The sequence below is a fragment of the Sarcophilus harrisii genome, chromosome 3 (genome assembly GCF_902635505.1).
Source record: "Sarcophilus harrisii chromosome 3, mSarHar1.11, whole genome shotgun sequence".
NCBI classification, from domain to species: Eukaryota; Metazoa; Chordata; class Mammalia; order Dasyuromorphia; family Dasyuridae; genus Sarcophilus; species Sarcophilus harrisii.
Window position 1 is genome coordinate 147,853,481 of NC_045428.1, and position 15,066 is coordinate 147,868,546.

Here is a 15,066-nt window from a genome sequence, read left to right on the forward strand (position 1 = left end):
ACATTCAGTCTCCTTAATTGTTTTTTTGAATGCAGATGGCATTTTCTGTCCAAAGTCTATTGGGCTTGCTTTGGATCACTGAGCCACTAAGAAGAACCAAGCCTTTCATAGTTGATCATTGCACATTCTTGCTGTTATTGTGTACAATATATTTTTGGATTTGCTTATTTCACCCAGCATCAGTTCATGTAAATCTTTTCAGACCTTTCTAAAATCAGCCTGTTTATCATTTTTTTAATAGAACAATAATATTCCATTACCTTTATGTGTCACAGCTTGTTCGGGCCATTCCCCAAATGATGGGCATCTATTCATTTTCCAAATCTTTGCTACCACAGAAAGAACTACTACAAACATTTTTACACATGTGGGTTCTTTTCCCTTCTTAATGATTTCCTTGGGATACAGACCCAGTAATGGTTCTGCTGGGTCAAAGATTATGCATAGTGTGATAGCCCTTTGGGCATAGTTCCAGATTACTGTCCTGAATGGCTGGATCAGTAAATAGTTTTACCAACAACGTATTACTGTCCCAGTTTTCTCACATCCCCTCCAACATTTGTCATTATCTTTTTCTGTCATTTTAGCCAGTTTGGGAGGTGTGAGGTAGTACCTCAAAGTTGTTTTTAATTTGCATTTCTCTAATCAATAGTGATTAAAAGCATTTTTTTCATATACCTATAAATAGCTTTTAGTTTTGTCATCTGAAAATTGTTCATATCCTTTGACCATTTATCAATTGGGGCATGACTTGTATTCTTATAAGTTTGATATATATTCTTTAGATATTTTATACATATATAAAGTTCTTTATGTAATTTAGAAATTAGACCTTTATCTGAAATACCGTCTATAAAGATTTTCTCCCAGCTTTGTGCTTCCCTTTTAATCTTGTTTCTATTGGTTTTGTTTGTGCAAATTTTTTTTTATTTAATGTAATCAGAGTTGTCCATTTTACTTCATAATGTTCTCTAGTTCTTCTTTGATCATAAATTCCTCCCTTCTCCAAAGATCTGATAGGTAAATTATTCCCTGTTCTCCTAATTTATTTGTGGTATCATCCTTTATGCCCAAATCATATATCCATTTTGACATTATTTTGATTATGGGGCTCACAACTCTTAATAGGAAAAGTATGAACAAAGTCCCTTTTTAGCTAGATGGTGGGATGAGAAACTGTATACATGTAGGTCTTGTATGCTCCACTGAAAGTGTTCCCCAGTCTCCGCAATTTGGATGTCTTCTGTCCTTGCTCTGTGATATTTCAAGTATGTTACAGGACTTATAGGTTCCTGGATACCACTATTACACACTCTGGGATGCCCCTTAAGACTCTTCTTTTCCGGAAATCTTTCCCCACCCAATAATAGTTGTGCTCTGAACACACAATCTAGAGGCAAATGTTGCCCTTGTTCTTCTCACTACTTACTTTAATTTGAGGGCCAACTATGCTAAGAAATGTTATCTTTTGTTTTCCTTGCAATATCATCCACATAATAAACATTTTTTATATCTTACCATAAATAAGGCACTATATTGGGCACTATGCATATAAAGAGAAAAATGATAATTTAAAAAACCTACCCTCTCCCAAGCAAGTTATAGACTATTAGTTTCCCCAACTACAACTAGGAGTTGGTGATTTCTTAGAGATCTCTTAATTTGAGCCAGGCTTTCTTGATATCTTTATAGGTAGATCAAGAAGTGGACATGTGACCAGTTGAATAGATTAGGAGGTGATCCAAAGATCAGACCCAAACATTAGTGATTGGTGCATTGATATCTCTCCAAATTCAGGTTTCCCCTGGAGTTGCCTATGGAATGAGGCTGTGGTCCTTCAATAACTTGGTACTTAGGAAATCTGCCAATTCTGAGAAATTGGGAAGGTGAAGTAATACAGTAGTTGACAGTCATATTTAAAAGGTTGAATAACAGTTCAAAAAATTCAACAGAGCTAGTGCAGATTGAGGTAGACACAGCTAGCAGCAGTTCATTGAAAAAGACTTAGTGGTTCTTGAGGATTCAAAGAAGAGTAAGTCAATAGTCCAGAAATATTAATGTGATCTTAGTACACATTAATAGGAATAGAGCATCTAGGACAAAGCTATTGATAATTCCACTCTACCCTGGTCCTGCCATGTCTAAAGTATTATATTCATTTTGGAGCGTTTCATTTTAGGAAAGGGAAAGAGAAACTGGAGTGTAGTGAATGGACAGTGACTGGAATGGCCAGTCGTTAAAACTCTTGATATCTGAAGATTGATTGAAGGAATTAGAAGGTTTTTAGCCTGGAGAAGAGAAGACTTAATGGAGACAACTATCTTCATCCATTTGAAGAGCTCTCCTGGAAAAGGATTAGATTTATTTTGCTTAGTCCTAGAAGACTGAATGCAATGAGCAGAGATTTCCAATTTCTAGCAATTACCACAGTTCATAAATGAAATGTGGACTGCTTTGAGAGGTAGTAATTCCATATTCCTGAAAGTCTTCAAGGAGAGGCTTGTATGACTGTCAGTCATATTTTGAAATAGATTCCTAATCATGTGTAGGTTAGAATAAATGATTTCTGATCTTTCTTCCAATTCTGAAAGGTTATAATTCTATAATATTATGTAATGTTATAGTTTCTTCCTAATTCAGAAAGTCTTACCAGTTTTTACAGAAAATTCTACCCAAGTTTTTAAAGACTTTTTAACCTTTTTTTAAATTTTTGTCCAAGAGACCCTTTGCCATAGGTGAAGCCTACGTACCCCTTCTCAGGAAGATTTTAAATGTGTAAAGTAAAATACGTAGGTTTACAAAGAAAACTAATTATATTGAAACATAATTATAAAAACATTTTTTAAGATAAATTCCCAAAACCCAGGTTAAGAATCTCTAATCTATATCAGCACATGCACATAATCATGCACATACACTTTAGTCTAAGATGTTGAAGAAGCAAAGAAGCAGATATTAAAAAAAAAAAAAAGTAAATATTAGTCTTAATCATGATGTCATCTCTGGAAATGTTTCTACTTCAAAGAGTATTCATTTCAGAAATTACTTAAGCATTAGGCACTGTGACAACTTATAAAAGAAAAGATAATCTCTGTGCTCAAAAAGCTTACAATCTAGTAGGAGCTCATAACACAGATGTATATAATGCAAATTAGAAAATAAGTTTATTAAGAGTAGTAAAAAGTTTTGTAAGATCTGTTAAGAATACATACACAGATTGTATGTGTGTGTGTGTGTGTGTGTGTGTGTGTGTGTGTATGTGTGTGTAAGTAATTAAATTCCATTACAGCAAGGGGTTTGGATTTCAATCCACAATCAACCAACAGACTTTTGTGGGCTTGCTATTTGTACAACACTGGGCTGAGTACTGTCAGGGTTTCAAAGAATAAAAATAAGGTTCACCCCCTTAAGGAATATGTAAGTTGGCCATGAAAGGTGAACAGATGCCATGAAAGAAGAAGAGGGTATTCAGACCACAAAAGTGGTAAATGCTGTGAGACCAAAACAAATGGTGCAATAAGAGTTCAGAGAAAGGAATGAATCATAGAGAGCTTGCTCTACCACCTTCTTGCATCAGTAGTAAGTGGGGAAGTGCTATTCTAGATGAGCACGTAGCGATAATTAAAACAGTAAAGGGAGACATAACCAGTGCTTTTCAGAGAGACAAGACAATTACCAAACAGGGCTTCACAAGCTGTTAGATGTAGATGAACCTGGAAATTTGTCTGATGTTAGCACACCACACAAAATGGGCTGAGGTGGGAAGTAGTCATCTGATAGAAAGACAACATCAACGTCTGCTTGCATTAGAAATTGGAGAAGTAAGAACCCTAAAAACATAGTGGTGTGTTTGACGGACTTAGTAAAAGGGAAGCTAGACAAACCACAGACTGATTTGGGGCGGGGGGAAGGGAAGCTATAAGGCTTGTTAGACTTTGTGTCCTTACATTATTTATACAGAGGAGCAATGAGGAGGAGTAGTTAGATTCAAATGGGAGAAGAGCACAAAGAGGATCCCCTTAGTTAACAATCAAGCAAGAGTCTTCTTCAGAAATAATTAGGTGACTGTTTTCACTTCATAGAAAATGGGGTTTAAAGCAAACAAACAGACCCCTGGTGTGGATTTGTGTCTGTGTCTGTCTCTTGAACCTTCCAGTATGGTCTCTTTCTTTGCAAAGCATGTTGTGAATAGCATCTTGTTTGCTCATGGAACCTTTTCAAATGTCACTAATGCTGCTGCTGTAAAAGCACCTGTTCTAGGGAGATTTCACATACCTTGAGTTACTGAGCCACAGAGCTGATCTCTATTGGCTCCTGCAGGGGGTGTATTGAATGCCTGTGGCTGAGGTGTATTTGGATGAAAAGCAGCCGATGTTGTCACAGCATGCTCCCTGTGGGGCACCCTAGATACTTCTAGTGCTGTGTTTTCATCTCAGTGGGTTTTTACTGTAAAGGTAGAATTTAGTGTTACAACAGTACCCATGTCCTTCCCCCACATCCTTGAAATCTGGTTTCTTATCTCTTTCTGGACTGTATTTTTCCCCTAGAAAACGGGAGCTGGACATCTTTAAATGCTGGGGACTGGATTTTTTTTTAATTAAAGAGAGAAGGAAAATCATTTAAATAAATACAGCATTAACCATGGGCCACTAGACATTTGACAGATAGTAATATGTTTTGTTAAAATGAGCCCAAAGAGAAATACTTTCTTATACCAAAAGCTTTTTTATCATATTAAAAAGGAAGTCCATGCAATAAAATTTTTAGAGAGAAGAAAGAGTCCTCTACTGCACAAATAAAAAAGATATAGTATTTATGAGTTTGGTTGTGGGGAATTTCCATATTTTTAAGTAGGCTGTATAATAAGTCCAATCAGTATTATGCTCTTGGAAATATACAGCATTTGCTTTTCTATTTAGCTATCGTTAAATCAAAAAATTATATACATACCAACCAACTGTTGGAAAATTCATAGTGTTTTATGAAATATCTTATTTTATTCTTAAAACATTCCTTTGATATTGATTTACATTGCCTTGATATATTTCTTCCAGTGAAATAGACTTTTGTTTTGTTTGTTTTGTTTTTACAAAAAAATTCCCTCTGTTTTGAAGTTAGATCTTGTGCAATGTAGTGTTTAGGATCAATACATTGTTTCAATAAAATTGCCATTTTAGTCATTCATAACACATTGCAATTTTATCTGACAGGTAATAAATTTGTTTTCTATTAATATGGCACTAATGGCTAAAATAAATAGGAAATGGTTGTATATTTGGAAAAAATAAATAAATGAATATAGTCTTTTAGTGAATCATCCTTCTTGTATATCTCAAGGTTATGAATTTGTTTTTTGACTGAGAATATCTGAATACATTTGCTTTTTGTCAGTGAATAAAAACAATCAAAATTGGGTATATTCAAAGATAGAAAACATGCTATATTCAGGAGCTACTGAGGTAGCTAAAGATGCTTTTAAAAAGTCCTACTTTTAGGACTTTAAAAAGTCCTCTCTTACAAAAGTTAATTTATTTAGCTAGTGTTAGTAGGTGCTTAGCCTGAATGAAATAACTTCTGCCCTAGAGAATTCTGTAATCTATCTTGGGAAACAACATGTACATATATAAGTATGCAAAATATTTTGTGGTCATTTTCAGTCAAGTCTGACTCTTTGTCAACTTTTTGGAATTTTTAGGCAAAGATACTGGAATGGTTTGCCATTTCCTTCTCTAGCTCATTATACAAATGAGGAAACTGAGGCAAACCAAGTTAAGTGACTTGCCCAGAATCACATAGTTAAGAAGTATCTGAGTCCAGATTTGAACTTGAGTCTTTTTAATTTCAGACCCAGCATTCTATCTACTGCATGTCTAACTGCCCACCTAAAATATATACATAAAATGTCTTCAAGGTGAATACAAGGTAATTTCAAGATAAGGGCATACTAGTTATGCTGGGAGAAATCAGAAAAGACCCTCATGTAGGAGGTTGCACTTGAGCTTAGTTTTGAGAGAAGGGAGGGATTCTGAGAGAAAAACTTGAGAAAGAGTTGTAGTGTAAGTGGGAGGCACAGACCCTGTGGTGGGAGATGAATTGTGATACATAGCATGTAGGTCAGTTTGCCATCAAAGTGGAATGCATGAAGGGAAGTAATATGTAGTAAAACTGGCCAGTTGGTTCTAGATCATGAAAGATTTTGAAGACCAACCAGAAGAGTTTGTGCTTGATCCTAGAGGCAAGGGGTAGCCAAATTGACATGGCCAAATCTATGTTTCCAGAATTTCACTTTAACAACTGTACAAAGGATGGCATTTGAGGGTAAGAATCAGAACAAGCCATTTCAAGAGTCCAGGCAAGAGGTGATAATAGCCTGAACTAGGATAGCAGTCTTGTAAGTGGAGAAAGAGGAAGAATATAAATCATCTTTCATGAGAAATACATAGAAAGGTCACCTTCAGTTTTTCAAATGTCATTTGTCACAAAAAAAGACAATAAAAATTCCATAAATATTATTGAATGAATTATAGGCTAGTAAAGGCTACCAAAATAATTAGAGTTGTAATGAATTTTTGAAGTGAAGGATCTAAGGAAACAAGTTCAAAGACAATGCTTGTCACAAATAAAACCCTTGTGGACTTTTTAAAAATCTTTTAATTCATTTATTTTTAATACACATTGCTTTATGAATCATGTTGGGAGAGAAAAATCAGAGCAAAAGGGAAAAACCATGGGATAGAGAAAAAAAAAAAACAGAAAAAAGAAGTGAACATAACATGTGTTGATTTATATTCAATCTCCATAGTTCTTTTTCTGGATGCAGATGGCATTTTCTATCCAAAGTCTATTGGGATAGCTTTGGATCACTGAACTGCTGAGAAGAACCAAGTTGATCATAGTTGATTATTGCACATTCTAGCTGTTCTTATGTACTATGTATTCCTGATTTTGCTTGTTTCACTCAATATCAGTTTGTATAAATCTTTCCAGGCCTTTCTAAAATCAGCTTGTTCATCATTTTTATAGGATGATAATATTCCGTTATCTTCATATACCATCACTTGTTCAACCATTTCCCAATTGATGGGCATCTACTCATTTTCCAATTCTTTGCTACCACAAAAAGGGCTGCTACAAACATTTTTGCACATGGTTGTTCTGTTCCCTTTTTTATGATTTCCTTGGGATACAGACTCAGTAATGGCACTGCTGGGTCAAAGAGTAAGCACAGTTTGATAGTGCTTTGAGCGTAGTTCCAGATTGCTCTCCAGAATGATTGAAGCAGTTCACAACTCCACCAATGATACATTATCGTTCCAGTTTTCCCACATCCCTTCCAACATTTAGCATTATCTTTTCTGGTCATTTTAGCCAATCTGAAAGGTATCCAATCTGAAAAGTAACCCTTGTGGATTTTCAAGTATAATGAGATTACCAAAGTCACCACTTCTTTGTCCAGTGTCAAGTTCAAGATAACCTTTCTCCAATCAATTCCTGATATCCCATTTCTACTTTGCCTTCATGTGTCTGTTTAGTGGCTACTTCTTCCAGACATGACTTCATTATTCTGCTATTTAAATTTCTTATATCTCAAGTATCGGATCTCTTAACACCATAGGGCAGCTTATAAACCTAAGCTAACAGAAGCTTGCTCTGAGCAATAAAGCATTAAAGTAATTGGAAATTTTAATACATATCAATTCCTACTGTGTACAACTAAGTCTTAATGGAACCAAACCTATGGGCATTACTGCTTTTTTCCCCACATCTACTTGACTTGTGGCATCCTTCTTGAGTGATATTTGTTTATGTATAAGTTATATCTCTCATATTAGATTAGAGAAGAAAGTGAAGATCTCTTGCTTTCTCCTTGTACGTCTCTACCATGAATTTTTGGTGAAAATAATAAGAAATCATGGCTTTTTCCAGTAACATTCAGCAACGTAGGAAGAATGAAAGGAAGAATTGGATCATTATAATTGCCTAGCAAACAGAATTCACAGATTAGGATCTATGGAATATCTGGAAAGCAAGATCTTTGGTGATAACCGATAGTGGAACTTTGCAATGGCAGACCACATTGGCAAGGTTGGGTATGAAAACAAGTGAAGACAGAGTGATCACTATTTTTTCCCTACATTTTTGTAAAAGTACAGTATTTCAGACACATTCTGAAATGCATTGGTTATTGTCAGCTATTTATATTATCCCTGAGTCAAATATAAAATCCTCTGTCTGGCTTTAAAAGCCTTTTATAACTTAGCCTTTCCCCATCTTTCCAGTCTTTTCACCCTTTATACCACATGTGGACTCTATAATCCAGTGACACTGGTATTTTTTATACAAGATTCTCCATCACCTGCCTGGAGTTTTTTCCTTTCTCACCTCCACCTCCTGGTTTCCTGACTTCATTCAAGTCTCAACTGAAATTCCAACCCAATTTTTGCACGAAGTCTTTTCCTGTCCCTCCTTCTCCCACTCCCTTCCCTCTGAGATTGCTTTATATCCACTCTGTATATATCTTGTACATACGTCGTCATTCGTTGTCACTCCATGCCATCATTAGAATGTGAGTTGCTTGAAAACCAAGATTGTTGTTGCCTTTTTGGGTATTTTTTGTTTAACAAAATGTCTTAAACTACTTGGTTGATTGGCTTGAGACTCTAAATATCATTAATAATATATTTATGGGAAAATGAATTCCAGAGATAGAATTTCCAATCATTAGAATGTTTGTACATGTGGAAACAAAAAATTTTGTACATTTTCCACCTATGTGTGGAGTATTTATGCTTGTTCATCTTGCCCATAATTGCCTTTGGCTTTCTTGTGGTTCTGTAGCCTCAGAGCCATTTACATCTCCCATTACTGAGCTTTTTCCTTAAAGGGAGAAGCAAGTGTAAACTCTTCTTGCTAAAAGAGATATGAGAGGTCCTTTTTGGTTGGAAGTCATCTTAAGGTAAAGTTTGTTATGTTAAAGAGATTAGTACCTAGTAAAAATACTACTCCCTGAATAGTTAGAAGATTTCTTGAAAGAGATTGGGGGGAATAAAGAAAGAAAGCTTTGTTAGGATATGTGGTTAATTGTCAGCACTGGGACAAATGCTCCTTTGTGTTTAAACCTTTATAAATAGACCAGTTTAAAATTCTACAAAGTAAAGTCCTTTCTTTGTAGGGATCTCTAAAATATATCTTCCCCCTCCTTCCATTTTCCTTCCTTGAATGGGAAAACTATCCTTTGTATAGTTTACAGCTTATGCCAAATGATTTTCTGGGTAGTTGGGATTTTTAAAGTTTCTTTTAATAAGCCAGTGTACTATATTGTGAAAAATTAGGTCTATTTTTGTCTTTTGCCCTTTGATAAAGAGTATCTTTGCATTGCTATTTCAGGTTGCCCGACTCATGGAGATGGGATTTTCCAGGGTGGATGCTTTGGAGGCCCTGAGAGCTTCAAATAATGACCTTAATGTAGCTACCAACTTCCTACTGCAGCATTGATGAGCTGAGGAATTTCACTGACATGGCTCTTGCCATCTGAGGCACAAGCAACATCCATCTGCCTCCTGGATGACATTGAAAAGTCTTTACCAAATGAATCTAAGGCAACAAAGCTGTGTCTACAAAAACTAAATTATAATGTTGGGTAGAGGGGTAGGTACACCCTGTTGCTCCGATACCCTTAAACCCCAAGGTTGTCATGGTTATATCCAAAAATAATTCTGCCATTGAATTAGCTGGCATGTTCTTTTTTATCTTCATTCTGAAAAAAATGGGTCTTTTTCTTAATTTTGGGAATCAACAGTAACAAATTTGTTACAGTATATATATATATAGTGTGTATATATATATATATATATACACACACATGTATATATATATATATATATATATATATATAAATGAGGAGAGAGTACAAACTTATACAGCAGCTCAATACCACTTCAGAGGGGAAATGGAGACTGTTATGAGTCATACTGTTTTTTTATTATAGTACCTTATTCTACATAATCTTTTGGTTGCAATAATAATCTTAAAGGAGAAAGGGAGTAATGTTATTTCAATAAGGACATATCAGATTATTCTTTGTAAAAGTTTTTTTTTTTTTATTATTGTATTATTTTCCAAATTTATTTTTAAACCTAAAGGGCTATTTAGGCCGTTCCAGGTATCACTTGGATACCAGAAGTATGATTTATATTTCTATTATAAATTATATTAACTAAGGACTAACTAGGGGAGAGTGGAAGCACTGAGTCATACACTCCTCATTATTACCAACCCAGGGCAAATTTTCTAGGCCTTTTTCCCCGTCTTCCAGTAAAAGCTACTAATTAAAAGAGCCTAGACTCTCTGAAACAATGAAAAAGCTCTGGGGGAAAAAAGATCTAGGGTTAACTCTCCCTTGAAAATCCAAAGTAGATCCATAATAGGGAAGTGATTCACACCGCAAAGGAATGAAAAGTGAGCTAAAAAAAAAACAACCTGACCTCACAGCATCCAGCCGGGTCCAGCAGGATCAGAATGACCTGCAGGACCATCACAACGGCCTAACTAGAATCCAGCTGACACGGAATGGATTTGTGAATAGCCTGTCCATGATTGTCAGGAAGCGGAGATGAGGACCTCTAGCCCCTTTTTTGTCTGAGTCTGGGCTGAGTGTCCCTGGCTGCCCCACCAGCATTAGCCTCTCTAGCAGTGGCACTTCCTGGCAGCCACAGAGCTGGGGTGCTCAACACCCCAAGGGTCACCCAAGGGCAGGGGAGAGGATGTGGCCAAAATTTCAGAATTAGTCAGAGAAGACAGAAATCAGGATTGGAAAGGGATGGAAAATAGGAGAGGTGGGGAGGACTGAAAATGAGCTTTACCAAAAACAAAACAAGTGAAAACAAGAGAGAACTGCAACTCTGTTTTCCATCAGAAATATATCACATTGATGCAAGTTTAGGTATGTGATGCTCATAATAAAATTTAAAATGTGTTTTGCCTTTTTAGTATTTTTCACATAGGATTGACTAAATCTAAAGAAAACTTTCTCTTAGACTTTGAATGATGAAATACAGATATGTTTGCCAGGCTACCTGCCTCTCTTTGGAGGAAAAGTTTTATGGGAGTAAAGGGTTGGAGAATGCTTTTGTTCACTGAAGCACTATCATCTCTGTCCTGAAAGAAGGAAATTAATGTGTTACCCAGGCCAGATTCCAAAGCTCAATGAGTGTCACTGAAGGGCCTGGGATCTCATGAGGTCCAAAGAACTCTGAATCAGAGTTCCCTGAGCAGCACCTAATTAGTAAAGTTATAAGAACAAGTAAAGTGGAGGTCTGAGGCCAAGTCACTAAGTATATTCAAATGTAGAAGGTATGGAAGTAATTCAGATCAATTGTGCAAGAGGCACACCGTATTGTACTTCCTTTTAAAAAAAAAAAAGGTATAATACGTAGTCATACCATATATTTTGTTTGTGCACACAGTAAAATCATTTCCAACCAACTCATCAAAAAAACAGAATTTCTCTTCTAAGTTTCTAGTTATCTTAATAAATACCTGAAAATTAGGAACTTAGAGAAAGATGTGTATTTTGAGGGCACCTGAAGCAGCATGATCAGCATCTATACATGAAACTATTTTGGTCAGGACCTATACTTTCATCAGTGTAGGGAATTTCCATTTTCTTTAATACAGATTGGCAACTCTCGTGTGATTCATAGTCTTAGAGAGTTGCCCAGGTCGCTGAAATGGTAAGTAACTCAGCCACAATCACACAACTAATCTGCTTGGGAAGTGAGACTGAAGCCCACACCCTTTTGACTTTATACCAGCCTGTTATCCACTGTGCCAGTCTGCCTCTCATCCATTAAATGTGAGGTTTTTTCTCTTTTGAAAAAAGAATCAATCACCCAATGGTTCTTATTTATTTGTTACTATGTTTTGAGAAAACCTCCCGGTTCAGTTTTCATACATTCTTCTTTACGGTAAATAACAGGGTGCTGCTTCCGTGTTCTCCCCTGGGACCTGGGGACTTTCTCCCCCTCCCCTCACACAACCTGTGCTCTCAGGATCTCTCTCTTTGTCCTTACCTCACCACCCCTATCTTAGCACTCGTCCTTTACTTTCTTCCATCACCTTCCACACCAAGTTGCTTCTAGCCCTCACCTTTCCTGTTCTGCCGCATGATAGTCAGCTGTTTCCCCCCAAATGTCAAGCTCATCATCTGCTGCAAATAAGCTTAGCTCCCAAGGGCTTTGAATAGAAGAAAATATATGCACACCCACACCTTCCATCTGACATTGAAAATCTCATCCAGGTAGATAGTCTCTGAGAAAATCCAGTGTTCCTCCTTCGTGCCAGAGGAGGGCACCAAAGAGCTATGTTGATCTACCATAGACTAAAAAGCATAGAAAACTGCTTGTGGGTTATTGAATGAGCGCCATGCCAATTTTCATTATTAAGTGGATGGTTATTGCCCGTTGTTGCCCCAACGAGAGGCAAAAACCTTGTTAGCAGGTTCACCTAGCTTAAGGGAGTAAAGCCTCAAGCACTTGCCTCAGCATAAATCACATTGAAGGTGTGGAAGGAACATCAGAAACACGTGTTTACTCACGTAAGCCCGAAATTATGAAAATACCCAAGTGCCATTTATACAGTAAAACCACTTTTGAGTACCTGAACTTGTAATCTATTCCTACAGCAATAGTCCTTTCACCTCCATAGGACTGCGTCCTAAAATGTTTCGGAGGGTATTACAGTATAGTTGAAAGTTTATTTTACTAGATGTCTCAGGTATTAACTAATAGGTATTGATTAAAAGAGATGTGATTATTATTATTCTGCATCCTATACCTTTCCCTTGACCTCAACCTATCCAGTAATTTTTAATAAAAGAATGGGATGAAGTGAATATCATAAAGAGGGATGAACATTTTCTCATTGCAATTTTCTGGCTTTGACTAAAAATTCTTACTTTTCATTTTATGTCAAAACTATTTCAGAACAAATAGAAGGGCAGTCTGCTCAGACCACTATAGATATACTATATTGTTTGTTTGTTAAGCAGCAGAATCTAGGGACCCCTGTCTCCCAAAGAGAAAGCTTTTGCACTCTGAATTGGAAGTACTACCTCCTTTGATCAACATATTTTCATTCAAGATTAGCATGTCATTTAAAAATAATCATTGTATACTTTGGGGAGTTGTACAATAATCTCTTTTTATCCTTTAAATACAAGGAAATGTTAAAAGGATCTATCTATGTAAGCAATAGTTACAGGGGCCTTCTTTTATACTCTGGTTTGGTACAGGCCAGAAAGTTACTTATATTTTGTCACCCAGGGACATATTTTTGTCTGCTGGATATTCTGACCTGCCCCACCGAATGCCTGTAACACTTCAGGAGCACCCCAGCATTCAAGTTGGGGACTAAGAAATTCCCCTCAGAACTCCTTGGGATTTCCTGGAGATAATTGTCAGCCTCCTCTCTGGAGCACTGGATAGTTCTGACCTTGAATGAGAGGAAGTCCCCAGGGCAGCCTCCAAGCAACCAGACTCCACAACTACAAAATGAATTTTTAGGTATAATGAATACCAAGGAATTACTCATCCTCCTTTTCTTTCATGGACCCCTTAGACTGCCTAGTGAAGCTTCTGAACCCTTTTTCAGAATAATATTTTTAGGTATATAAAATAAAATACATAGGATTACAAAGGAAACCAATTATATTGAAATAATTATCCAGATTTTAAAAACAACCAAGTTTGGGGATCTATCTTCTTCCCCCACTCCCAAGAACCCCTGTTGGAGATTATCCATCTATAGGTACCAAAAGTAGAAAAACTCTTTCAGGTAAATCTGGCCTAGTACCCAGCTTGGTACTATTATGTAGTTATAGCTCTTTAAGACTTGATTCATTTCAATCCAGTAAGCATTAATTAAGCTCCTTCTAGAATAGGGCAGTGCATTTTTGATATAGGCAAAACAGAACCTGTAACTGTGCTCAAAGCCTGTTTTACAGCTTTTCCAGGGGCTCCTTTTCAGATCTGTGTATAATGGATAAGTAAATACCAAGTGTATAAAGTAATATGGAGTAATTTTATGGGTTAGCCACAATGGGGCTGACTAAAAAGTCTTCCTGAGGCTAGAAAAGTAAGTGAAAGGATTATGGAAGCTTTAAATGCTAAACTGGGACTCTGTTATAACCTAGAGCCACAGTGGGATTTTGAAGGGAGGAAGGAGGCAGACATGATCACATCCTTGTTTTAGGATTATTTGGTAGTTAAATTTACCTTTGGGTGTTAAGACCTCTACTTCTTCCCCAGAGCATAGAGCCTCTTTTTATGCTTTTGAAGGCTGTTCAGGGGTTTTCTGCATAACCGGATTAGAATTAGGACATGGTATGTTTCATTCTTTACTCCTTAAAATCTCAGCATGTATGGCAATATTAGTCAGATGGATACAATAGAATGGTAAACAGAAGTGTTACAGCATAGCTAAGAAATGGTCAACCAGCCTGATAACTGTCTATGCAGCTTTTTTTCAATGGGGCAACTTATAAAACCTGCATTTTTGTTGTTTATGAAAAATAACAAGTTTTCTCTTTAGATAAAGTTTCCAGGATTGTAAAGCTGTTTTCAAAAGGTATCATACTACTTAATGTCTTCAGTCCAAAGTTCAATGGATGCATATTAACTCAAGAGGCGGGACCTCATTGCATTTAGATTTTCACATACATGTCTGTGCTGTATTGTGCCTTTTGATGCCTTAATGACCTATTTAAAGGGGAAAAAAAGCATTATTTTGTTAAAAATTAAGCAGACAACTGAATTGAAAAAGCCAAATCCTGGATGAGCTATAAGCAATTTCCTGACCCATTTCATAGGTAGAGTTATGACAATGTTGTTTGTGTTCTGGATGAACTAATTGTGACTAGAATGATGGTTTGGTAAAAGAAAATTAAAACATTATCTTCGGCTCAGTCTGTCTTATTTCTTACGTTTGCGTGAGTTTGTACATCACATACGTTGTGAAGTTTACTTCTTTAAAGGGTCTTGCTACCAACTTTTGGAGTAGCAAGGAACA

General features: G+C 36.4%; 1 protein-coding gene across 1 annotated transcript in view; it reads left to right on the forward strand.

Annotated features, from left to right (window-relative positions):
• UBAC2 (UBA domain containing 2) overlaps window positions 1-11,432 on the forward strand; it is a 251,807-nt gene extending 240,375 nt beyond the window's left edge. Inside the window, exon 9 of the mRNA XM_031958618.1 lies at window positions 9,388-11,432. Within this exon, the coding sequence (XP_031814478.1) occupies window positions 9,388-9,495 (108 nt within the window). The 3' untranslated portion in view covers window positions 9,496-11,432. The remainder of the gene's footprint in view (window positions 1-9,387) is intronic.
• The last annotated feature ends 3,634 nt before the right edge of the window (window positions 11,433-15,066 follow it).